Source organism: Mycetomoellerius zeteki, unplaced genomic scaffold (assembly GCF_001594055.1).
Source record: "Mycetomoellerius zeteki isolate Tzet28-1 unplaced genomic scaffold, Tzet1.0 scaffold146, whole genome shotgun sequence".
Taxonomy (NCBI): Eukaryota; Metazoa; Arthropoda; class Insecta; order Hymenoptera; family Formicidae; genus Mycetomoellerius; species Mycetomoellerius zeteki.
In genome coordinates this window covers 910,014-935,596 of record NW_017256404.1, presented here as the reverse complement: position 1 = coordinate 935,596, position 25,583 = coordinate 910,014, and the positions used below count along the sequence as shown (strand labels likewise).

The following is a 25,583-nucleotide window of genomic DNA, read 5'->3' as shown; positions in this document are numbered from 1 at the left end:
GCCGGAATCAGACTACGCATTGAAGATTGAGGTTGAAGATTGAAGATTGAAATTTGACCAATAAGGACAAAGAAATTTTAGCTCCTTTTATTTCGATTGGTCAAATTTGAATTTTTCAATCTTCAATTTCAATCTTTAATGCATAGTCTGATTCCGGCCTTAGTCAAATTTCAATCTTCAATCTTCGATCTCAATCTTCAATGCGTAGTCTGATTCCGGCCTCTGACTGTGTCCTTGCTGGAAAGCAAGGAATGTCTGAATATTTTTGAAATTCCATAATTAACCGACATATTGGCTAAATTCATCCAAATGCATTCGAGAGGGCGCGACAGTAAGACGAAATCTCCCATCTATCACCCTTTCATCAGATTTATTTCTTTCAGTTCTTTTCTGAGCTCTTCCGGTGCAAATTTCGTGCACGTTTTAATATTGCTTTGGCGGAATTCACGTTTTCGTGTCGTAAGACTTAAAGGTATGTTTAAACTTGAATTTTATCTTTATAAAGAATAATATTCTACATTTCGGATTATCTGAACATCGACAGAACGAACTAATTAACGTCTTCATTCGATTGCACTTCACAATTTGTCACATCGGTGGATACTTTCCATTTTCCATGTCACCACGTTCCGCGTCACGTTTACGCGAAAGCGCAAATATCCAAGACGTTATTATAACTAATATCGCTTCCCACTTTTGTTCGAGTTACAGTTAAATTTGCTAAGCGCCAACATAGTGTAAAGTGATTCCGAAAGTAATATGAGGCACTTGATGGAAAATAGAAGTGGAGTTCGCGCGCGCCAATATGCAATAGGTTATGGTTTGGTACAAATATATCAATATTTATGATACAGATACATCATTTATCACACTCCGATCACGCGAATGATGTTTATGGTTCTTATATGTATAAGCCAAACGTATCTCACGTATATTTATAGAAGCTCCTTACTTCATGATGATAATTTGATCACCATCTTTCGACTGAATGATTGTGATGATACATTTCCTTTTACTGAGCACGATTAACCCTTAGAATAATCACATTGTACAAATACTTTACATTTATATTTTAATATACTATTTTGTAGAATGCGTTACGTGGCCGCTTACATGCTGGCAGTTTTGGGAGGCAAGGCCTCGCCAAGCCAGAATGACATTGAAAAAATTCTGTCGTCAGTGGGAATTGAAACTGATGCTGAGAAACTGAAAAAGGTCATTAATGAATTGAACGGTAAATCAATGGACGAATTGATTGCCAAAGGTATGTCGATATATTCTTTAAAACGTTTATGTTTGTTTCTATCAGATTAACTTTAATCTTGGTTTAACTGTTTTTTAATTTCTTTCTAATTCTACAAATTGAAAAGAGATAAAGAATAAATTACAATAAGATTAAAGTTAAATAAGCACGTAGAATCAAAAGTACATGAGAAACAAAATTGTAGTGTGTAGAATAAGTAAGCTCGGAGAGAATATACAGATCTTTTTTGTGACAGCGATAGGCTTAGAATAAAGCAATAGCCAGGGTAAAGATGCAGCCACAATAGAAGGAATAAGGAATAAAGATTTCAACCTATCAGATATCGAATACACGGTTTCTGATAGGTTGAAATCTTTATTCCTTATTCCTTCTATTGTAGCTGCACCTTGAGTAGTTTGTACAGAAGCATAACTTAAAAGTAGGATGAATGTGTATTGGTTATTTATAATATTTCTAAACTAAATTCCTTCTTGATATAAGCTGAAGTAAATTAATTCTCTTCTATCCTGTGTTCATCAAGATTAAACTTAATCTGCATTGATAAAAAATGGATATTAGAAATATTTATTTGGTCTGTTCTTTTAACTTTAAACTTCTCGTATGATTCATCCTCTTTTTTTTCTCTGCTAGAGAAAAGAAAAAAGATAAATGCAAGTTCATCTAAAAAGAATAGACTTATTGCATATCATATTTCCATGAATCAAATCAAATAGAAACTTGTAAAATGAATAATATGAGTTTTTGAAACCATTTGTCTCATAATTACTTTACCTAACTTTTGATTTTCTAATTAACCTATTACAAAACCAAAGCATACTTTGAATAAATTTAGGGATCGAACTTCTGAGACCCATCGAGTCGATTGTTTTCGTTCAGAACTATACGTAATCCAAATTGAATTTTATCGTTTCGCAATTCTAGGCAGAGAGAAACTATCGTCCATGCCTGTTGGTGGAGCAGTCCCCGCTGGTGCTCCTGCAGCCCCTGCTGGTGGCGCTGCAGCTCCAGCTGAAGAGAAGAAAGGTAAGTTTACCACTTAACTTTGAAAGCCTGATTCTAAGATCCATTCTTTTTAGTTAAATTTTTTGTACATTTCATCTTTTCTCTTCAACGTGAAAAAAAAGGGGAAAAAGAATTATGCAAAACATTCAACTAAAAAGAATAGACTTTTATTTAAGACGTTTATAATGATACTAAATGTATATGAAAATAATAAATAATATTTCTTTTTAACAGAAGAAAAGAAGCCAGCTAAAGAAGAATCTGAATCAGAGGACGACGATATGGGCTTTGGCTTGTTTGACTAAAGATGCTTCTTTTTTTTTTTATTTTGTCACCGGAGAATGAAACACGCAGCATTTCTGTGGCAGTGGTATGAGCGATTTCCAGTTTAACTTTCATAGGCGTTAAGAATCGATAGCTGATACTTCTGTTGGAGAATAAAGCGTACTTTTAACCGAACTCAGTACCAATCTCTTTACATCCCCACCTTTAGTCGCGTTTGATTCTATAAAATGAATTTTATACAAAAAGTTTAGAACTCATTTAAATTGGATTTGATTAATTTAAATAATTTTAAAAAATTAAAAAAATTATGTAAAAATCCGGATAAAAATTCTTTTTAGAACTAACTGCATTCAACGTATCGCGAGACGTCGCGAGCGAAGCAAAACCTCGGCGATAACCTTCAGGATATATATTTTATAAGAGAAAAAGTGTTTTAATTAGAGAGGGAACGCGGAGAACGGTAGAGTGGGAAGGAGAGAGAGACTCTTAATCGACTGCGTGGAAATACGTTACGCACTCGTGCGCCGCTGCGGTTTCACTTGGCTGCGACAGCGGCAGGTGGGGTAAGAGGAGGGGGTGATGCGCGAGATCCGCCACCGTCCCACCGAGTCCAATCGTGTCAAATCGTCGCTTGTATTCTTCCGCTGGTGTCGGGGCGCTCGCGCCGTACTCGAGACACTCCAAGACACTCTCCTCTCCGCTAACGTCATCGTGATCGTCGGTGCTGACCGCTCGGACACGAGAAAATTTTCCGACGCTCATTGTTATTATTTAGCGATCGTGATCGTCGACCTCTCCGGATCTCTCTCGCGCGCGGTGAATCTTTCTACGGGGAATCCTTCATACGCGGGAACTATTTCGAGTTAGAGGGGCGGCGTTGGCGGCCATGATGGGTGTCAGCGGCGAGTAGCGACGTTTACGCTCGCTCTCCGCTCAGTCGGTTTTTACGCGCTTCAACGAATTGATGTTGAGCGTCCCGCGACGGGACAGAGATAGACAGAGAGAGGCGCACACGACGACACCCGGGGGAACGAAATTCGTAAGTAAGGAGAATTGGATTTTGGAATTGCGAGATCTCCATCCGCGCACGGAGGAGATCTAAGTAAATCCGCACCACGGCGGGAACAGTGACCGAGAACCTCGCCACGACGGATTCCTCAGACACCTCGGCGAAAATGACGCAGCTATTACCCATAAGGTTCCAGGAACACCTGCAGGTACGTTTGCCCCTTCCCCCGTGAACCCCGCGCGTCCCATCATCGGCATTTACCACGTCGGCCTTTCTCTCGGAACACCGGACATTTTCTCTGCCCCCGCATCTCGTCCTCTCTCATTTAGATTTATCTCTCCCCCTCCTCCTTGTCTTTCTCTCTTTCGCGTGCGTCCATCCGTCGATGTATCGACGGATTACACTTGCTCCCGTCTCTCTGAAACGGAAGTGCAATATTTCGGGACTGACGTTACTCTGACAGTTGCAACGTCTCTCTCTCCCCCTTCCCTCCTTCCCCATCAGCCGAGCGCGATGAGACCCGATGACGTTACACACCCGATTCTGCCGACTTGCCTCGCGCTCTCCTCACGACCGATTTCGTGACCAGGTTATCCGCATGGAATTGAACGCGATACCGCGGGTCGAACGAACACATTGCGTGAGATCCCGAGATGTCTCGCCTCCTTTTCTTTTCCCCACCGAGACGCTATCGTCCAGCGCATACGCCCCTCGTTTCCGCTTTTACCCGAAACTGTTGCACACCTTATCGGCATACAATCCTCTCATTGTCCCGATGCGTCATCGTCGAGTATCACGGAAAATGTTGTCACTCCTTCCCACATGTTCCACGTAGACGTGAGGATGATGGTAGGATGATGGGAACCAAGCTATTTGCTTGAGACACACGTACATACGCGCGCGAGCGCGCACACACAGCAATTCGAGCATGCTTTATTTTAGCAACATATGGCTGTTACATTAACGTTACATATTTACTGTGTTCAGCAGAATGTTTATTTTGCAACTGTTGAGTTTTTTTTGCTGCCATAGGACTATTCCTTTAGATCTAAAAGTATAATCCAATCAGCACAAACTTCCAACGGTTGGAATGTCAGTTTGTTTTAAAATTTATTTCATTAATGTCTTGCCTTATTTTTCCTGATTACAGGCAGTAGTGTCTATAATCGGTATTAAGCTCAGTGTCTATAATCAGTATTAAGCTCAGTCGTTGGAGAGTATATGTGTATGTATTGGTCGCTTTTGGATTGTCAGAAATATATTGTCAATAAAGTTGACTCGATAATAAACCTCTTTGCTCTCAGAAAACATAAAACCAGCGAGATATAATTGAATTTTATCCTCGATCAAAAACATAAGTTTGAAGGATACAAGGCTATCTATGTTTCTTATTTTTGCAGCTTACGGCTGTAGGAATTAATGCTAGTAATGTCAGCTTTAACACCCTCACTATGGAGTCTGACAAATTCATTTGCGTTAGAGAGAAGGTTGGTGATACTGCCCAGGTAGTAATCATTGATATGAATGATTCAGCCAATCCTATCAGAAGACCAATATCCGCTGATTCTGCAATCATGAATCCTGCTAGTAAAGTCATCGCTCTCAAAGGTATGCATACATGCACATGCGAGTGCTCGATTTCAGGAAAAGGTGTATTCAGCTGTAGAAAATAAACATTGAAAATTTTGATTCTACTTTATTCTTAATCTGGAAAGCGATATTGGCTGCTTTCCGACAAGAGAGAATAAGTAACGTGTTGCTCGAAATCCCCAAACATTTTTGGACTTGTAACGAGATAAATATATATTCGGATGTCGAAGAGAGTAAAAGCAAGACTGAATACAAAAAGTGCAAGCAACGCGAACAGACCTACAAATGATGCAACGTAACACGTGATGCTTTTCAACAAAAGATACAGTGTAACAGTAATTGTTTCATCTTTATTTAACAGTGGCAAACAATAAGAATGTAATGATTCACTGTGTTATACTGTATTATCTATGTGTTTTGTTGTAATTTATTGTACGCATTTTCCTAAAGCGAGCCTCGATACAAGATAATGATTTTATAATAGTAGAAATATTGAAAGAGAAGGGGGAGATTACTAAGACAAATATTTTTTTTTAGCTATGAAGACGCTTCAGATCTTCAACATTGAGATGAAATCAAAGATGAAAGCTCATACAATGACGGAAGATGTAGTCTTTTGGAAATGGATATCGCTGAACACGTTGGCATTAGTAACGGAGACTGCAGTGTACCACTGGTCCATGGAGGGTGACTCGACGCCGAATAAGATGTTCGAACGTCATTCGTCATTAAACGGCTGCCAAATTATAAATTACCGAACAGATCCGAAGCAGACGTGGCTGTTGTTGATCGGTATTTCGGCACAGCATAACCGAGTGGTCGGCGCCATGCAGCTTTACTCTGTGGAACGTAAATGTTCACAACCGATCGAGGGACACGCCGCCTCCTTTGCTCAGTTTAAGATGGAAGGAAACGGAGAGCCAAGCAATCTATTCTGTTTTGCTGTTAGAACGGTCCAGGGCGCAAAGCTTCACATCATCGAGGTGGGCCAACCGCCCTCTGGTAACCATCCGTTTCCCAAGAAAGCTGTAGATGTATTTTTCCCACCTGAGGCAGGAAACGATTTTCCCGTCGCGATGCAAGTTAGCTCCAAATACGACGTCATATATTTAATCACGAAATACGGTTATATACACATGTACGATATTGAGTCCGCGACCTGTATATTTATGAATCGTATCTCTGGGGAGACGATCTTCGTTACCGCACCACACGAAGCGTCTGGCGGTATAATAGGAGTGAATCGAAAGGGTCAAGTCTTGTCCGTCTCCGTGGACGAAGAGAACATAATCCCGTACATCAATGGAGTGCTACAGAATTCGGAATTGGCGTTGAGAATGGCCGTGAGAAACAATCTGTCGGGCGCGGAGGACTTGTTCGTAAGGAAATTCAATATGCTCTTCCAAAATGGTCAGTACGCGGAGGCAGCGAAAGTCGCGGCAAATGCTCCCAAAGGAATACTCAGAACACCGGCGACTATCCAGCGATTTCAACAGGTCCCTGCTACTCAGGGTCAAACGTCTCCTCTCTTACAGTATTTCGGCATTCTTCTGGATCAGGGACAACTAAATAAATACGAGTCGTTGGAGTTGTGCCGACCGGTATTAGTTCAAGGACGTAAACAACTGCTGGAGAAATGGTTGAAAGAAGACAAACTGGAATGCAGCGAAGAGTTGGGAGATCTAGTGAAACAGGCGGATCCCACATTAGCGCTTAGCGTTTATTTGAGAGCTAACGTCCCCAACAAGGTAATTCAATGCTTTGCGGAGACCGGCCAATTTCAGAAGATCGTATTGTACGCCAAGAAAGTCTCGTATACGCCCGACTATATATTCCTCCTGCGGAATGTCATGAGGATTAATCCCGATCAGGGTGTGGCATTTGCACAGATGCTGGTTCAGGACGACGAACCATTGGCCGACATCAATCAGATTGTCGATATATTTATGGAGCAGAATATGGTGCAGCAATGTACGGCGTTCCTGCTGGATGCGCTCAAGAACAATCGGCCGAGCGAGGGTGCCTTACAGACCCGTCTCTTAGAAATGAATTTAATGTCCGCCCCGCAAGTGGCTGACGCTATATTGGGTAATCAAATGTTTACCCATTACGACAGAGCTCACGTCGCGCAATTGTGCGAGAAGGCCGGCTTGTTGCAACGCGCTCTCGAGCACTACACGGATTTGTATGATATTAAAAGAGCGGTGGTACATACGCATCTGCTCTCGCCCGACTGGCTCGTAGGTTTCTTCGGTACTCTGTCCGTTGAAGATTCCCTCGAGTGTCTGAAGGCCATGTTAACGGCCAACATACGGCAGAACTTGCAGATCTGCATACAGATTGCGACCAAATATCACGAGCAGTTGACGACTAAAGCGTTGATAGATCTATTCGAGAGTTTTAAGTCTTACGAAGGCCTGTTCTACTTCTTGGGGTCTATCGTGAATTTTAGCCAGGATCAGGAAGTGCACTTCAAATATATCCAGGCGGCGTGCAAGACTGGCCAGATAAAAGAGGTGGAGCGCATATGTCGAGAGAGCAACTGTTACAACCCGGAACGCGTAAAGAATTTCCTAAAAGAAGCAAAGCTGTCCGATCAATTGCCTTTAATAATCGTGTGCGACCGATTTGACTTCGTTCACGATCTTGTTCTCTATCTTTATCGCAACAACTTACAGAAATACATTGAGATATATGTCCAAAAGGTAAATCCATCGCGACTACCGGTCGTCGTGGGTGGTCTACTGGACGTCGACTGTTCGGAAGATATCATTAAGAATCTGATACTGGTGGTGCGCGGACAATTCTCCACCGATGAACTAGTTGAGGAGGTAGAAAAGAGAAATCGACTGAAATTGTTGCTGCCGTGGCTGGAATCCCGCGTTCACGAGGGCTGTGTGGAACCAGCTACGCACAATGCGCTGGCCAAGATCTACATTGACAGCAACAACAATCCCGAAAGATTTCTTAAGGAGAATCAATTCTATGACAGCAGAGTTGTTGGCAAATATTGTGAAAAGCGCGATCCTCATTTGGCTTGCATTGCATACGAGCGTGGCCAATGCGACCGTGAGCTAATAAGCGTGTGCAACGAGAACAGCCTGTTCAAGAGTGAGGCCAGATATCTGGTGAGACGTAGAGATCCTGATCTTTGGGCGGAAGTGCTGTTGGAGAGCAATCCGTACAAGCGACCGTTGATCGATCAGGTTGTTCAGACGGCATTATCTGAGACGCAAGATCCCGAAGATATATCGGTTACTGTCAAGGCTTTCATGACGGCCGACTTGCCTAACGAACTGATCGAACTTCTCGAGAAGATAGTACTGGACAGCAGCGTATTCAGCGATCATCGTAATTTGCAGAATCTCTTGATATTAACAGCCATCAAAGCTGACCGTACACGCGTCATGGAATATATTAACCGCTTAGACAATTATGACGCCCCGGATATCGCTAACATTGCTATTAACAATGAACTTTACGAGGAAGCTTTTGCAATCTTCAAAAAGTTTGACGTCAATACGTCGGCTATCCAGGTTCTAATTGAACAAGTTGGCAACTTGGACAGGGCTTACGAATTTGCAGAAAGGTATGATATATTCTAAGCCAAAAGTTTGGAAACACTTTTTAAAGTGTTGTTGACATTTTGGAGATTACTTATTCAAATGTCCATGACAATGTGTTTCTTTCAACAATAATTCTTCGCGGTAGCAATCATATAATTTTCCCTAAGGCGGAAATATGAAAAGTGAAAATTTTTGTTATTGAAAGTAATGAAGAAATTTTTTTCTAAAAAAATGTTTTTTTTTTAAGCGTTTCCAAACTCTTTGCCTGGAGTGTGCATCGCGTATTTTTTTAATACAATTTACTTAATTAAACCGTTTCATGTGTAGATGCAACGAGCCACCGGTGTGGTCACAGCTTGCCAGGGCCCAACTGCAGCAAGGTCTGGTTAAAGAATCGATCGATAGCTTTATTAAAGCAGACGATCCGTCCGCGTACATGGACGTGGTAGAAACGGCGCATCGGACTTCGCATTGGGAAGATTTAGTCCGTTATCTCCAAATGGCTCGCAAGAAAGCACGCGAATCCTTCATTGAGAGCGAATTAATATACGCGTATGCACGGACCAACAGACTCGCAGATCTCGAAGAATTTATATCTGGCCCTAATCACGCCGATATACAAAAGGTAAAGAGTCATTCCCAAAGTAAAACACAAAAGCCAAAATAATATAAGGACATCACCAAGATTTTATATGTTACTTCTTAGTTCATTAAACGACAAATGAATTTATGATGACGTCTTATGCTATCATTATGACTCTGCTCTATCTTATTCGCATTTGTAAGTATAATTCGATTCCTTACGAATATATTTTTACTCTTTTTGCAGATCGGCGACAGATGTTTCGACGATAAGATGTATGACGCCGCGAAACTGCTCTACAACAATGTATCGAACTTTGCGCGTTTAGCTATAACGTTGGTCCATCTGAAAGAGTTTCAAGGTGCCGTCGATAGCGCACGCAAAGCCAACTCAACGCGCACCTGGAAGGAAGTTTGTTTTGCCTGTGTGGATAGCGGCGAATTTCGCTTGGCACAAATGTGCGGTCTGCACATAGTCGTACATGCAGACGAGCTTGAGGACTTGATTAATTATTACCAAGATCGCGGGCATTTCGAAGAACTTATTAATCTTTTGGAAGCTGCTCTAGGACTTGAACGGGCTCACATGGGAATGTTTACCGAACTAGCTATTCTTTATAGTAAATACAAGCCTCAACGAATGAGGGAACATTTGGAACTCTTCTGGTCGCGTGTCAATATACCGAAAGTGGGTTTTCATCTCAGATCAATATGAAAATCAATAGCAGTTTCATTAACTATTTATGTGCATTTCTATCAATGTGGATTGACTTTAATTTTGATTTAATTTACTCTTTATCTTTTTTAATTCTTAGAACTAATGAAGGTAAAAAGTTAAACCGAGATTAAAGTTAATCTACATTGTTAGAAATAAACTGAAAATGATTGAATTATTGTAGGTGCTGCGCGCAGCGGAACAAGCGCATTTGTGGGCCGAGTTAGTGTTTCTGTATGACAAGTACGAGGAATATGATAATGCGGTCCTAGCGATGATGCAACATCCTACCGAGGCTTGGCGAGAGGGTCATTTCAAAGACGTAATCACCAAAGTCGCAAACGTCGAGCTCTACTATAAGGCTATACACTTTTATGTGGAATATAAACCCCTTCTTCTGAACGATATATTGCTCGTGCTTGCTCCGCGCATGGATCATACTAGATCAGTGGCGTATTTCACGCGAACCGGCCATCTGCAATTGGTGAAGCCATACTTAAGATCAGTTCAGGCCCTCAACAACAAAGCTATCAACGAAGCCTTGAACGGCTTGTTAATCGACGAAGAAGATTACCAAGGTCTCCGAACATCAATTGATGCATTCGATAATTTTGATAATATCGCGTTAGCGATGCAACTCGAGAAACATGAATTGATAGAGTTCAGGAGAATCGCCGCATACTTGTACAAGGGAAATAATAGATGGAAGCAGTCCGTGGAGCTTTGCAAGAAGGATCGATTATTTAGGTAATGTTTAACAATGCTGCATATTACTTTAACACTAGAATCGTCAATAGTGCCATTTTGGCTTCGCAATCATTAAAATTTTTTTCTTTTTTTGTATTTGTGATATGTAGTACGGAATATTGAAAATATGTGAATATAATACAATTCTAACGATACAAGTAATAGATGTCAAAATAACTTTACTAACCAAAAATAAGGATAGGAAATTACCAAATGGGTACTTACAGTAGTTCTAGCGGGATATCATTGGTGATTCTAGTGTTAAATCAGAGATACATTTATGATATATACGTATATGGGAATTTTATTAATATATGCCAATTTGATAATAGAGACGCCATGGAGTACGCGGCGGAATCCCGGAATGCAGAGGTCGCCGAAGAATTACTTGAGTGGTTCTTAGAAAGGGGTTCTAAGGACTGTTTTGCAGCATGCTTATTTCATTGTTACGATTTACTTCATCCGGACGTCATCTTGGAACTCGCATGGAGACATCGCATTTTACATTTCGCAATGCCGTATCTTATACAAGTCGCGCGAGAATATATCACTAAGGTATATATAAGATATTCGTAAAAGAAGTCTCTGTCTAATTCTTTGTACCACTGGCAGTATTTACAATGATAAATATGTTTCATAGGTCGATAAATTAGAAGAGGCCGAAAGCCGACGCATCGAAGAAACTGATCATCAGGAACACAAGCCTATGATCATGCGTGAGTGATCCTTTAATATATTTTCGCGAGTATACGTCCCATAAATGTGCGAAGCCGGTGAACTGTTTTCTACGTTAAAGATAATATTTCTTTCGGTTATAGCGGAACCTCAGCTAATGCTGACCGCAGGGCCAGGAATGATGGCACCTGGCTACGCGCCTCAAAACGTATATGGTACACCCGCACAAGTGTACGCGTCCACCGCAGCCTACCAAGGTTACGGTATGTGAAATACATTTAAGGAGACAGATCAACAAAGTCTACTTTTCTATAAAGTTTAGGTAGAATGAGATTGTTTTGTTAGCTTAATATCGTCAAAGCGAATACGAATGAATATCATTAGAAAAAAAACGATGAATTACCACGTTTAGATCATGATAATAGTGTATCGAATAGCGAAATGCATTAAGAAAAGGCATTAATACGCTATCACACGCTACCTAAATGTGAATGTGTAATTTATAGGGAAGATGTTGAGCAAATTATATTTCATGGTTTAAATAGCTGTTCAACGCGAATTTTGCATGAAAAAATTTAAAAAATTATTCGGAAGTGATTGTAACGGAAAAAAAAGATGTTTTTTTTCTCTTTTTTTTTAAATGCGATTTACCGAAATTTTTCCATTGAATTATCGTTGCACAGTCAATGAAGAAGATATATGTATGTTGTGTGAACAAAGTATAATTTCCCTGTCTTTTACCGGCACATATGTGTGTGCGTCTACGTGCCTTTCTTTTGGCTACTAACAGGAAGCAAGCTTTTTTGGGCAATATGATAATTCGAAAGCAAAATCAACTGTAGATCAACAATTACATTGTAATTTCTGTACAGATTACCCAGCGCTTGCTTTTCGGCGAAATTTCTTTCAATTTCTCTCACCACTTATGTAAACATGCTTTTTTGAAAGTCATCTCGTCTTTCTTTATCTTTGAAAAAACGTTGGCATTGTACTGGATGTACATTCTCAAAACCTTCTAGCGTGTGATGAATCGGTGGAAAGTAAGGATCCCTCGCAAAATTGCAATGTAATAAGAATATCTTTTAGATCGGAGTAGATCGCGTATCGTTATATCAGTATTGTAACGACGAGATCAAGATTGAGAAAAACTTGTAGACACCTCAAAATATGTTTGGCGTACCTATATTAACATATACATCGTCCTAGATCTACCTGTATGTACATTTGCTTGAACATAATACGAAGACACGTGTTCGCCACAAGTTAGCTTGATTTGCGTAAACAAAACGAATCATAAAATAAATTATAGGTACCGAAATTGAACGGCAAGACCTTATTGTCTCACTAATGTACAACAGTGCATGGAGTAGTCCGCCCGAATTTTTTTGTCCAATCTACATTAATCGTGTTTTTAATCTTTCAGTGTTCATTGCATAAAAAGATTAATTACAGACATGTCAAATCTTATCTTTAATTTCTTGAATTGTTTAAAGAATTAAAGATAATTTGATAACAAAGTCCAGCATGATCGTTCACTGTCACACATTGTTTCGTATATATTGTAGTTTTGGTAGTATTTTCTACTCGTTTCACACATAGGCGTAATAGGCATTACATCTATGGTTTTACATATAATGTGTGTGCATAATAATCTTATTCAAAGTTATTCATCGTTATAATCATATTATGTAACTTGTTACAAACCATGCCTAAATTATGCAGTTTTAAGATAAATTAGATCAAAATGTTTCTAAAAAATAACAAAGCTATGTTTTGTTGAATATTTGTGTTTCTCTTTTTCTTTTGAAATCTTTACGTCGTATATATAAAACGTTATGTTGATGCATCAAGATCAATATGTATAAGGTGCAACAGGCTACTGAGAAAAAACAAATTAATTTTGTAATATGTCTTACCGTTAACATTCCTAAGTGAGTGTGAACTAACAATCTGCGTAAATTTGTATCACTTAGTGATCTATATCTCGTTTCTTTTTCTCATATCTCAACAGGTTATAATATGTAGTCTTTTTATTTTAAAATGCACGGAGAGCGAAAGTTTATACCGGTCACGTTAATACTATGCCCAAGTAAAAAAAAAATTATATTGTGTAATAATAAAAAAATGAACGCGCTCATCGTTTTCCTCGTCTTCTCTATCGCGCGACATTTTGGTTTTTTTTGTACTCCACAGTTGATCTTGCAGTGATCTAGCTGTATATATTATATATTAAAACTGTTATGTCGAATGTCGAAGGAGGAGGTCAGTAACATGCCCTGATACTACGTTTTATTTTTATCTAAACCTTAGCCAAATGAAATTGTAGAGATTGATTAAACAAATATAGTTGTATTAATTGAAAATAATTATCATTGTATCAGTGTCATGTTTGACCATTGCGATTTTAATGGAACATGGGTGAACACACTTCCAAAAGAAAAAATATGTTATTGTTCAATAGTTATGCACACCTTTCCATATAAACACACGAGACACAAAGAGATTTACACGCGTATACATTATATATAAATATAATGCTATATTATATATACGACTATATATAAATACTGTACCATGTAAGTAGTAAATATACATTACCAATCCTGTAATTGTAATATCCTATGATAATAATCTACAAAGAAATGCTGAAAGATATGAAGAAATAAAATAATTCTAACATCTAGATGAAATTAAAGTAATTTCAACAAAAGGTATACCATATTGTATAATTACGTACAACTATATTATCCGTATACTGATTTATTTTGTCACATTTTTTTATTTTCCTTCACAACGTAATTTTTTAATCAAAATTTAACACTAATTTGTGTATCTTTGTAGAAAGTACCCCATCAAATTATTAATATATTATATTAAATATTTATCACAGCATTATGATTGAACTATTCTTAAATTTCTTAACTGCTCGTTCTGCAGGCCTTATAGAAAGCTCTCTTCCAAATGCTTTTAGTGTTACTCCATCATCCAAGTGAACGTCAATCTTAACTACATCTTTTGGTATCGCTGTAAACAGTTTAATAAAAATCATTAGCAATAAAGAATATATATATATATATATATTTTTGACAACAGATGGGAGAAAATTTAAGGGCAGGCTTCTAAATGACAAAAGAAATCAGAAATCGAGAGTAACAAAAGGCTTTGTCTTTTAATTATAAGTGTAAAGTATTTTTTACGTAAATATTTAAACATTTATAATTAACAAAATCATGACCGAATTTTATTCTTTTTGTAATTCTGAATATTTACATATTCATAAAAAAATGCCTAGTGTTTGTGAATATTTAAAAATTTATAATTACAAACGAAGCTTTGATTGTAATTTTATTTTCGATTTCCTTATTTTATCATCCAGAATCGCTCTCAAATTTTCTCTCACTTGTATTGTCAAATATCCCATAATTTCCAAGGAATTTATTGTACTCCTGCATATAATGATAAAAGCGGCAACAAGTGCATGCACTTTGGGACAGATATGACATACTTATGTAGGGAAAAAATCGACAAATGTACGTTTATTGCTTACTTCGAATAATATTGTCCATTCCACAGACCCTAAAAGTATTCTTTGTGTCTTGTATGACGATTCCCGTAACTCCTACCAGACTAGGGCATTTGGATCTATCAATTGAGATTTTAGCACCATGAAAATCAGCTTTCATCAGTTGCAGATTTACATTCTCCCAATTTCGAGGATTCTCTGATATATCAACAAACGACTCGACACCGAGCATCTCTCGCATATACTGTAGCCATAATTGATTTAAAGGCAAAACATCAGAGTATTTCATCTGATTTCTATTACCGATTCTACCTAAACCAAGGTGTAGTCTCTTCCTGGCAGAGAAGCATTTGCCTTTCTCCACTTTCTGCTTGTGCTTTGGTCTAATCTTGTTAAATATATAGGTCTAAAAATTTTCAAAAAATAAGACCTTGATCAATCAGTCAGACTTGGTCAAGTCAGTAATTATATTTCCATAATGACTCTCATTTGTTATTATATATTATACAGGGTCCATGAACTGATGGTACAATCAGAAAAGAAATGATTCTATATAAAAAAATAAGTTGAAAATAAAGAATAAAACTTTTTTCATATGAGGCTTCGTTTTTGAGAAAATCTATTTTAAATATTCACTATATATAAAATCTATTTTTTCGAAAACAAAATCTAAAATGTAAAAAAATTATATTCTACATTTTCTATTTATTTTTCTATGTAGAATCATCTTTCCAATTGTATCACCAATTGATGAACACTTTATTATATTACAACATATAACGTATTATATATTATGTACCTTTCGTAACTCATCTGAAATAGATTTTTGGTCGGACGGTGGCAACAAGTTTTGCAAAAAGTCGATGACATACTGCTGAGTATTTTCACAGATCTTGATATGACTAGTCTTACTTTTGGGAAGTGGCGTGCATAATTCTGGAAAAGAAACGTTTATTATTATCATAAGAACATAAGAACATACAAATTTTTATTATATATTAAAGTTTTTACTCGCATAATTCGACATGATTCTGCAATGTTGCCTCCTATAAGTTGATCTTTCGAATTGTTAAACCACAATTGAAATTTTCAATTATTTTTGCAACGTTAAAATATTATTACAACAATTCATGATTTTCTGGAACAGAGAAAAATGTCCTTAAAGTATAATATATTAAAAATTAATATAATAATTGATATTAACAAATTATAATGCTAATGAGAATACCAAACAAACTTTCGCAACATCATGGCGCTTCATCTCTACTTCAGCAGTTAACTGGCAACAAAATGGAAATGGACAAGAAGCCTTATTGCGTCATATTGTTCCTACAACCGACCAATCACATCCATAATCGTGCTCTTCGTTTTTAATTAGCCAATAAAAACGTGACGTTAGCCAGAAATAGAGACCCTCTAATCAGAGTCGCGACATGAGAAAAAGAGACTCTAGTTAGAGACTCTCTTCACGGTCTCTTTCTCTTAAAGATCTCTAATTTCAGCAAAATCACACGAAAGAGAGAGGAATACGTTGTGTCTTTTTCTAACCTTGATAGTTTCTCGTGAGTTGTGATACATCTTTCTGCTTTTGAAGATTGGTACGACTTATTAGGCGGGAATCAGACTACGCATTGAATATTGAGATTGAAGATTGAAGATTAAAATTTGACCAATGAGAGCAAAGGAATTTTAGCTCCTATTGTTTTGATTGGTCAAATTTCAATCTTTCAGTCTTCAATCTCAATCTTCAATGCCTAATCTGATTCCAGCTTTAGAAGATTAATAAAAATAATTGCAAAATGGTTGGGTGTGCAGCCCCATTTTGTACTAATTCTGCAGCGAAAGGCTACATAATGAAAATATTTCCGCGTGATGCTAAACGTCGAACATTATGGGCAACAAATGTTGGAAAAAATTGAACACCAACGAAAAATGCATACCTCTGATCAAAATACATAACTTTTATAAAAAAAATAAAACATTTTTTTTTAGTAAGCATTACTTCCACATATAATGTGAGAAATCTATAATCTGGTAATAACTTTAAAATATTTAATCTTGTTTTGTTTAATTTTAACAATAGTACAAATGTATATACTTTGAATGGGCGATATTCGTATCGGAACACTAAAAATCGATTATATCGATTCGAAGTAGACCTTTTTTAACCTTGTTAAAAAAAGAAATGATTCTTTAAGGTAAAGGTAAAGGAAAAATTGATTTTTCACAAAATAGGTTAATTGGCGAACGAATTTTAGCGTATCGATACGCACATCGCCCATTCCTACAATATAGACATTCGAATATAGGCGGGAATTGCTGAAAAATGGCGGACCAATCAAAACTGGCTGTCTGATGTTGCAACTCTAGGTCTGTTCGCGTTGCATGAAATCCCCAAATATTTTTGCACTTAAAATGAGATAGATATATATTTGGCCTTGAAAAGAGAGAAAGCGAAGATGTCGAGTGCCAAAAGTGCAAGCAACGCGAACAGACCTTCTGTTTAGAGAGTCTCTAGCCAAAAACTAGCCAGAAAATGGCTGCGTTCAGCAGACTCAACAGTTTTGCAACCGTTTTATGATTGTCTGCTGAGATAGGACCATTCTTTTAGATCTAAAAGTATGATCCAATTAGCGCGAAGGAAACTTACAACAGTTGCAAAACAAACGTTCTGCTGAACGCAGCCAGTGATTTAAGTGTCATCTACAGTTCATTGTGTTTGCGAATAGGAAAGAAGAATGTAATCGAACCGGAAGTTACATGTTGAGATTTATCGACTACTGACTACCCGGCTTCCGGTCTATAGGCGTTCTTCTTCCCTTCATTTCGTGTATCGTTGAGCGTGTGCCTATCAATGATCATCGTTCAAAAGACTAAAATATAAATTTAGAAAGAAGAATTGAAGACGTTTGCATACAGAGATAATGGCAGCGACGATGAGATATCTTATGAGATTCAATGTGGGACTGGTGAACCATGCTTTTCTGAGGAATAGCTTCCTCAATTGTACGTAATTCGACTTAACCTTACATTAATCTTTCTCGCGGCGACTTTAGTATGACCCACGTTTCACGTACATTATGTACGTTTAGTACAAAATTAGTTATATGCAGTTTCAACTTTCAGTTAATACATATCTCAGAAAATATATTCGAACGTATTATATGAAATAGTATTTAACAAAACGAGCGCGTAATTAAAATATTTTTCATAAATTTTTTACATATTTAATATGATGCTTTGATGTTATATTCACACAGCTATTGATGTTATATTCACTTTGCAGCTTGCAGATTCTTATATTCAGACAAGAGCCTGGGTATGCAAGGCTATGAAAATGCACGATTGAACTTCCGCAATCAGTTTTTAAATGTGGAAAATACATTCCGCAGCAAAATGGAAGAAGTATGTAATACAGACTCGAGTATGATCTTCACAGAAGATCTAAAGTCTATGTTGCATTTAGCTCAGAAAAAACCCGAAGACATTGAGTTACTTATCAAAATGTTGACAAAATTTAATAAGCAAACCAAGGAGATGAGATTTGGTACTTTTATGTTTGGTCCCGTAGTGATGCGTACCCTGTATTACTTGAATGAACCAGACCTCGCATACACTGCTTTCAAAGATCCTAAGTTTGAGAATTTCTTTGATCAATTCGTCAGTTACCAAATTCTTTTATCCCTATTATATAAGCATGGAAAGTACACAGAAATGAGAGATGTGTATGACATGATTAAGGACAAAGACATGGCAGACGGATATCCTAGGAATTCTTTGATATTAGTTATGGCTGGCTGTTATAAGGAGGTAACTTGTGCAAGAGTGATTAAATTTTTGCAAATTCGTTCTTTACATAATTAGTTTTAACACTTTCAGAATACACCGGAGACATTACAGTATGGCTTGAAAATCTGGAAAGAATTAGATGACAAAGGATACATGATTATGCGTAGAGCTACTACGTTTTTAGCAGCTTTAGCCATTAAGCAGAATTCGTCCCACATAGCTATAGAAATTTTAAGTTCTTTAAGAGAGGCTCGATATATTCAGATAAGATGTCTGAAAATTTTAGCCTACACAGATTTGAAGAGGTTTACTGAGATAGTGCCTATGTTTAGAGCATCATTAGAACATGATAGACCCAATGCACAAAAAGAAAGTTATTTCATAGATGTGGTATGTATCCTGTTTATACAGTCCTTGTTTAGCAATTATTATGTTTATGTAACATATACACACGGTTTATTTTTATTATATCTACAGATTGAAAAATTGGAAGAGACTATGGCACAGGAGAATATCCCTGAGAACTTCGAACTTTACAAGTTGATTGCTTTATTGAAAAAGGATGAGTACATCTCACCAAAAGTAAGTTGGTACCCAGACAATCCGTTCCTCTACTAATCATTGATTACCAATTTATCATGCTAATTATATGCTGGAAATGTATTTTATATTTTATTTCTTACATTTTCGTAAAAAATTTTTATGTGCACGTAAAATTAGCTTAACAATTAAGTACCATCAAATCTATTAGAATCAAAATATGATTAAATGAATCATATTTTTACAGACTTTGGAAGAGCATATCTGCGCGGAAATAGTAATCGATAAAACGAGATTTAACAGAAGGAGATTTAATAACACACAATTTAATTTTTCACAGCCGCAATCTAATTTTTCACAGCGGTCACAATCGTTTGTGCATAATAATAATAGACCGGCATTGCGGGATCTTTTGTAAGTATGTGTTTATGGAAGCATTTCCATACTTAAGTTGTAGAACGTATCTCGTATAACCCGCTAATTAATTTATCCGAGATAAATTTAAAATAAAACCAATGAATAAATAAATATGATTTGTTTCAATTAGTAATGGACGAAATTATATTTGTTTTTATTAAATAATAATTAACACCCTCAACCAATGCAACTTTCTATAAATTGATACCTATTTTACACAATAAAATTCAATAAAAGATGAACTACTCCAGTTAATTTAGATTTATTATACAGTTTTTTATAAGATAGAAAAAATACATTGTTTTTTTTACAATAAATCATAAAATAATTTATTTAAACTCCGAGGCTTTGTTGACTTGGAAATGACTTAGTTCTTTCTCATTGTGAAGTAACCATTGTGACATATTTTCGGAAGCGTGAAATTGCGATTTAATTATTGATATTAGTGACAGCATCCACTGACTATTAATTGGAGTACAGTCCTTATCTATACTTCTATAAATAAAATAATTATACATATGACAATTCAGCAGTTGAAAAAAAGGACAAGATTAATATATCATACCAACCTGGGTAAAAGAGCTGCAACGAGATTAGCCCAGCTCTCAACGTTATTAGGATATGTAAATATATTTTTCTGAGCTTGTCTGATACCCTCTTTTGTGCCAAAGTGACTGTACGCTGATGCGCAAGCAACATGTACAATATCAGCATTGGTCGTATTTCTGCTTAGCGTCAATGCTGTTAGAGCATATTTATGAAAGACATCAAAATTTTTGTCCAACAGTAAAACTCGAACAAGACGCATCCAATATCTAACGTCGTCTATAATATTCATTGTAAAGGATAAACTTGCAAGTTCGTCATTTGATAATACATGATAACATGAATTACTTACTAGGGTATTTGAAAATAGCTTTGGTAAGTATTCGAATAGCTTGGATGAGATTTCCCTGAATAACTTGATAGTATGCTGACAATGTGACAACGTGATAACCGTATTTGTGGTGATTTTCGTATGATTTCAATTCGTTCAATACCAAAGAAGTCAAATTGACGTCGTCATGCAAAATTCCTAATGCAGCAGTCGCTAAGAGACCAGTTACAGTAGGCGGTTCTATTTGTATACATTGGAATAGTAAAGTCTTAACAGCATCTGCCCCTTGGAATATGTAAGCAATCGCAGCCATCGCACACAAAACATTAGCTTTATCCACACCAGTGTCTGCTAGCCAATGTAAAGCTGCTTCGTATGTATTGTACGAATCTTCATACTGCTTGGCTAAATATATATGACATTTTTATTTTCATCAAAGTTGATACTTCAGTCTTATAGAAAGTTGAACATAAAATGAATAATCCGTTTCGAGAACTTATATTTTCATAAGATAAAGATAAAAATTAAGATTTCCATACCTTTGAACAACGATAACGCTAGATGGCACTGAGAATTGAAATTTGCACATTTCACTTGTTTGCATAATGCTACCGCTTTTTCGTATTTTCCGATTTGAATCAGGATGCGTGCTAAGTTTATGGTTATCATATCCCTTTCTTCATCTTCACTCAATTTTAAAGCTGTGGAAAATTGTTTAGCCGCTGTATTGTACAATTTTAGTCGTTCCAATAATAAACCATGTGTATTTAAAGCATAAACATCATATGGCTCGCGTTCTGAAAAAAGGCCAAAATTTACCTTAAAGTACAAAGAGAGTATCACGTTAAACTGATAACGTTATTTGCTAACCTGTGTACCAAGTAAGAATGTCGGCTGCTGCAGGTATCGCATGCATGTTTTCGATAACGTAAACTAACAGTGGATCTTCCTTCATTGCGGGATTCAGAAGAGTAGTAAGTACCCAATGAGCATAGCCTAAAGCTGCTTGATTGTGATAACCCAATTGTGTCGAATGGCGGAATAGATCCATCGCTTCCTTCCTCAGGGTTTTCTCCGCAATTAATCCCTGTCCGACCCAACTATTCACGTAACTAGGATCCGCACGTTGTGATCGAGAAAACGCTTCATTTGCTTTGTAGATATCTCCTAGATATATCAAAAGATTGTCATAAAATGCATATAATTCTAATACAAATTTAAAAAGTAGTTATCTTTATAGGTACCTAGATGCAAATATAATGCTCCCAGATTGCTCCAAGCTATTGCATTGTTCGATTCTCTATCGATCGCCATGATGAAACAATGTTGAGCTAGGGCATAATTTTTTACATATACTGACATACAAATAACACCAAGAATATTCCAATGTAGCCACGATTGCGGGCAGAGTTTAACAGCATGTTTTGCAGTCGCATAGCACTTAGCCGCCACATCATTCTTATTGACTGTAGAAGCGCGATTTAGTTGCATCAAATAACAGCACGTTAAATCATGCCATAACAATGCAGAATTTTGCATGGATAATGCCCGACAAAAACATCTGAAAATAAAACAGTTTATTGATGAAGTTAAATTTTGAAACGTAAAATGGTACAAAATACTAATGCAGTCTTACGATAATATTCGTAAAAATTTAATATATCGTGCAAACTTTTGTACATTAATAATTGCGTTTAACAGTTTAAATGATATTGATTTTAATTGATTTCATTTTCTAATAGTCATATTATGAAACAATTTAAGAATAATTTCTTTTTACCTTATTGATAACATCAATATCTCGTCTCCTTTAATATTCACATATTTTTCAGTATTGTCACACTTCATTAAAACAGATTTAATTTTTAAATAGCAATACTTTTCCGGTAGAGCGATTATTCTATAACACACGTCGCCAAGCAATTTCCAATTGCAAAGCAGATCACTGCGTATCATAATAGCGTCTATCAGATTGTCTGCTGCTTGTTGTAGATTTTCCCTTGCTCGACATAGAAATTGTTTTTCAATATTTTGTCTTGCTAAACCTAAACATGCCTGTGCTAGACCTTTTAATGCAAGAATATGCTGTTTATCGTTCTGTAATATACTCTCGAAATCTTCCTTGGCTTCTTTATGTTGACCAATGAGCTACAGAAAAAATTTTATATCAATTATATTATGATATATTTTTATGAATTTTACTTACTAGTTTGATATTCGCGAGTTGTATCATAGGATATAAGGATTCTGGGCTCAGCTGTAATGCGCGTTGATACGACTTTAGTGCCGATGCATGAGCGCCGCGTACCAAATACGCATCTGCCAAAGATTCCCAACTATGACTGTACAAAGTACACACTTGTGATAAGAAATATCATAACATTCTGTAACACAATAAAATAATAGCGAGCTATGTTATACTTGTCATTAGGATCAGCTCTGATCACATGTTGTAATGCTGTGATAGCTTGTCCAGCGTCACCTTGATCCAAGTAATGCAAACCCAGTTGGAGCCAAGCCCATCTTGGCCCAGTACCTTGTATAGTTACCCTTTGTAATAATTGTATATTGGCATCCTAAACAATATATAATATTAGGATTTTGATCAGAATAATTGTCACATATAAATTTGTGTTTTAAATAGAAAAATATGTTTATATGATGCTCACAATATTCTTGAGAAGACGATAAGCTGTGCTTAGTCCGATACCAGCTTCCTCGGAATTCGGATTGATTTGTAATGCGGCGTGGTAACATCTTCTTGAACGTTCTATGTCGTTACCATGTTCGCGATAATAATGTCCTAAGTAAACCATACATTCCCAATTATTGCGATCTGCTTGGACGCCGTTTAAAAATGCCATCAGACTGTGGTTATAATCTCCTATATCCCAATATATTTTACCGAACAGCAACCAAGCTTCAGAATTTTCTAAAGCTAACTCGAGAGCATTAATAGCATCTTCGTATTGTTTGTGTTTTTGTAAATGCAACGCTTTAAGAATAAAAGCTTGAAGTTTAGTTTCATTCTGAGACTCCAAGTTACTTAATATAGCAGTAGCATCAGGTTCATCCAATAATATATTTGTGCGTGCATGAATCACTTGTAATTGTATGGAAGGCTCAACACTTAACAACTAAATACAAATTTATTATGTATCAATAAATATCGAGAGATTTATAATATTCGTATTAAATACTCACTTCTTCACACATCTGACGTGCTTCTATCAATTTTTGTTTGTTACTACTTCTACTTATTGCTTCAAGTAATCTCAATTTGATTCCATGTTGAAATTTGTCCTTTAAAGTGGATTTTATTAACCAAAGTGCTTGTCTAGATGCATTCTCGGTTTCTTCCCAGCAGTATAGTTTGAAATATATTTGGCTCAACATTAACCAAGCATAAAATGATTGTGCATTTAATGAGACTACTTGCTTCAAACAATTGCGTGAGTCAATTAACTCGTCTGTTCTTTTCAAATATACTGCCTTTGCAATAAATGCAGCCTCGGAATTTGGATTTATCTTTAAAAGTAATTCATAAAACTGAGTTATATCAATTCCAAGTTTAATTTCACACAACGCCTCCGTCTCATAATAAATACGGCATAACCATTCTGTGCAAAGAAAGCAATTATATTGTACGAGCGTATAAAAATATAAATTTTGATAAGAGTTAAAAAATAATTTACCTAAAGGATAAGTATCCTGTGGAAATTGAATATGCATGTCTTGAGCAGCTGTTAGCAACTTTGTAAGTTTATTTGAATCATGTAGTATCTTTAAATATTTTCTGTAACACTCTTGTCTATTCACTAGATCTGTGTCTTTTATTACAGATTCTAACACATTTTCATAAAGTTCCTGATACTTGTTTATTCTATTATTAGGATACTCTGATAAAATCCACACTAGGGTCTTATCAATCAGATTTATCTTCTCTTTGGTAGAAATTTCTCGTAACACACTCAATGTGCTCAATGCTTCAGAGAATATGTCATCATTCTTGATACGCAAGATAATCTCCGAAATTTTATTCACAAAATGTGTGAACTTAGGAGATTCGCTAAAACATAGATGTTTATCCTTTTATCTAATCTTTACATATAGCCCAAGATGTTTTAAAAATTGTAATGATATCCTACCTATCTAACTGCAACAATTTGCAATAAGCTAAAGCTAACTTTTCCCAATTATCATGGTCCTGTGGAGCTTTTTCATAATGTGCCGCTAAACCTTGCCAGGCTAATGGATTATTGGGTTGCACCTCTACGGCCTTGTGAAGGACTAAGGATACCTGTGATTTAAATTCCTCCACCTCTTGCATGGAACGGGCTAGGAGTAGTAATGCCGCATAATTGTTTTTGTCTTTTTTTAAAACCTTTCTGCATTTCTTCACAACTTCCAGATATTCATTTTGCTTGAAAGATTCACGGGCTTCCTTCAATAAGATCTTTGTGTCATCCGACATTTTGCTCTGTGAATAAAATAAAAAATCAAATTATTGTAATGCTATGGATGTTTTTGCTTTCAATATTTTATAATCCATACACAATGTAACAGCAATAACGATTGAATAACGTATAATCACGAAAATAATTTATAAATTATAGTGAAAATATCAAAATATTTTGAATGATTGTTATCCTACCTTAAATTCAACTTTACAATCATAGATATGAATAAAGTTTGTTAGATATAACGAATACTCTTTCCAAAAAGTGTCGAACGACTCAAACGTAATCACGAAAACGTAATCATCGCGTTGCTTGCACTTTTGGCACTTAAAATCTTCGCTATCTCTCTTTTTAACGTCTCATATATATATATATATATATATATATATATATATACTTGTCTTATTTTAAGTGCAAAAATTTTTGGAAATTTCAAGCAAAGCGAACAGACCTATTTTGACCTACAACCTATAATTCCGATTCACATGACTTGCGATACTTGCGAGTGCGACTTACGACACAGTGCGACAGGAAGCTTACTG

General features: G+C 36.5%; 5 protein-coding genes across 6 annotated transcripts in view; 3 read left to right on the top strand and 2 right to left on the bottom strand.

Moving 5' to 3' along the window:
* The window catches only part of RpLP2 (ribosomal protein LP2), a 7,479-nt gene extending 4,754 nt beyond the window's left edge, over positions 1 to 2,725 (top strand). The window contains exons 1-4 of one of the 2 annotated variants that reach the window (XM_018462820.1): positions 381 to 472; positions 1,092 to 1,264; positions 2,186 to 2,287; positions 2,501 to 2,613. In XM_018462820.1, the coding sequence (XP_018318322.1) occupies positions 1,093 to 1,264; positions 2,186 to 2,287; positions 2,501 to 2,571 (345 nt within the window). In that variant the 5' untranslated portion in view covers positions 381 to 472; position 1,092 and the 3' untranslated portion in view covers positions 2,572 to 2,613. Of the gene's footprint in view, positions 1 to 380; positions 473 to 1,091; positions 1,265 to 2,185; positions 2,288 to 2,500 lie in introns of those variants that run through there. The other variant, XM_018462821.1, reaches the window with a different exon arrangement.
* A 348-nt stretch (positions 2,726 to 3,073) lies between these two features.
* On the top strand, positions 3,074 to 13,848 carry Chc (clathrin heavy chain). Its single transcript, XM_018462818.1, has 9 exons — positions 3,074 to 3,768; positions 4,961 to 5,168; positions 5,688 to 8,739; positions 9,044 to 9,341; positions 9,546 to 9,986; positions 10,198 to 10,760; positions 11,093 to 11,315; positions 11,401 to 11,476; positions 11,579 to 13,848. The coding sequence occupies exons 1-9, from the start codon at positions 3,727 to 3,729 to the stop codon at positions 11,704 to 11,706; spliced, it is 5,031 nt and encodes a 1,676-aa protein (XP_018318320.1). The 5' UTR covers positions 3,074 to 3,726; the 3' UTR covers positions 11,707 to 13,848.
* Positions 13,438 to 16,215, bottom strand: Pop4 (ribonuclease P/MRP subunit POP4). Its single transcript, XM_018462819.1, has 5 exons — positions 16,187 to 16,215; positions 15,970 to 16,096; positions 15,758 to 15,894; positions 14,983 to 15,364; positions 13,438 to 14,459 (listed from the first exon to the last, which is right to left on the bottom strand). Exons 2-5 carry the CDS (start codon positions 15,983 to 15,985, stop codon positions 14,320 to 14,322), a joined length of 675 nt encoding a protein of 224 aa, XP_018318321.1. The 5' UTR covers positions 15,986 to 16,096; positions 16,187 to 16,215; the 3' UTR covers positions 13,438 to 14,319.
* Positions 16,216 to 17,764: 1,549 nt separating this feature from the next.
* Positions 17,765 to 19,830, top strand: LOC108732160 (pentatricopeptide repeat-containing protein 2, mitochondrial). The gene is made up of 5 exons (XM_018462834.1): positions 17,765 to 17,964; positions 18,245 to 18,768; positions 18,838 to 19,137; positions 19,225 to 19,329; positions 19,535 to 19,830. The coding sequence occupies exons 1-5, from the start codon at positions 17,883 to 17,885 to the stop codon at positions 19,703 to 19,705; spliced, it is 1,182 nt and encodes a 393-aa protein (XP_018318336.1). The 5' UTR covers positions 17,765 to 17,882; the 3' UTR covers positions 19,706 to 19,830.
* A 203-nt stretch (positions 19,831 to 20,033) lies between these two features.
* LOC108732157 (tetratricopeptide repeat protein 37) lies at positions 20,034 to 25,397 on the bottom strand. The gene is made up of 14 exons (XM_018462830.1): positions 25,236 to 25,397; positions 24,730 to 25,061; positions 24,277 to 24,650; positions 23,786 to 24,201; positions 23,251 to 23,718; positions 23,003 to 23,157; positions 22,788 to 22,923; positions 22,362 to 22,729; positions 21,826 to 22,142; positions 21,452 to 21,748; positions 21,121 to 21,378; positions 20,603 to 20,986; positions 20,274 to 20,529; positions 20,034 to 20,199 (listed from the first exon to the last, which is right to left on the bottom strand). The coding sequence occupies exons 2-14, from the start codon at positions 25,053 to 25,055 to the stop codon at positions 20,034 to 20,036; spliced, it is 3,921 nt and encodes a 1,306-aa protein (XP_018318332.1). The 5' UTR covers positions 25,056 to 25,061; positions 25,236 to 25,397.
* Positions 25,398 to 25,583: the final 186 nt, after the last annotated feature.

Bases quoted from the DNA above. Each gene is read 5' to 3' on its own strand.
- Chc (XM_018462818.1), top strand. From the start codon at position 3,727: ATGACGCAGCTATTACCCATAAGGTTCCAGGAACACCTGCAG. The intron at 3,769-4,960 runs GTACGTTTGCCC...TTATTTTTGCAG, and splicing joins GGTTCCAGGAACACCTGCAG to CTTACGGCTGTAGGAATTAA. The intron at 9,342-9,545 runs GTAAAGAGTCAT...CTCTTTTTGCAG, and splicing joins ATCACGCCGATATACAAAAG to ATCGGCGACAGATGTTTCGA.
- Pop4 (XM_018462819.1), bottom strand. The intron at 15,365-15,757 runs GTACATAATATA...GAAAATTTTTAG, and splicing joins TTTCAGATGAGTTACGAAAG to ACCTATATATTTAACAAGAT. The intron at 14,460-14,982 runs GTAAGCAATAAA...AACTGTTTACAG, and splicing joins AATGGACAATATTATTCGAA to CGATACCAAAAGATGTAGTT.
- LOC108732160 (XM_018462834.1), top strand. From the start codon at position 17,883: ATGGCAGCGACGATGAGATATCTTATGAGATTCAATGTGGGACTGGTG. The intron at 17,965-18,244 runs GTACGTAATTCG...TTCACTTTGCAG, and splicing joins GAGGAATAGCTTCCTCAATT to CTTGCAGATTCTTATATTCA. The intron at 19,330-19,534 runs GTAAGTTGGTAC...ATATTTTTACAG, and splicing joins ATGAGTACATCTCACCAAAA to ACTTTGGAAGAGCATATCTG.
- LOC108732157 (XM_018462830.1), bottom strand. From the start codon at position 25,055: ATGTCGGATGACACAAAGATCTTATTGAAGGAAGCCCGTGAATCTTTC. The intron at 23,719-23,785 runs GTGAGTATTTAA...ATTTGTATTTAG, and splicing joins CACGTCAGATGTGTGAAGAA to TTGTTAAGTGTTGAGCCTTC. The intron at 21,379-21,451 runs GTTAGCAAATAA...GCCTTTTTTCAG, and splicing joins CATTCTTACTTGGTACACAG to AACGCGAGCCATATGATGTT.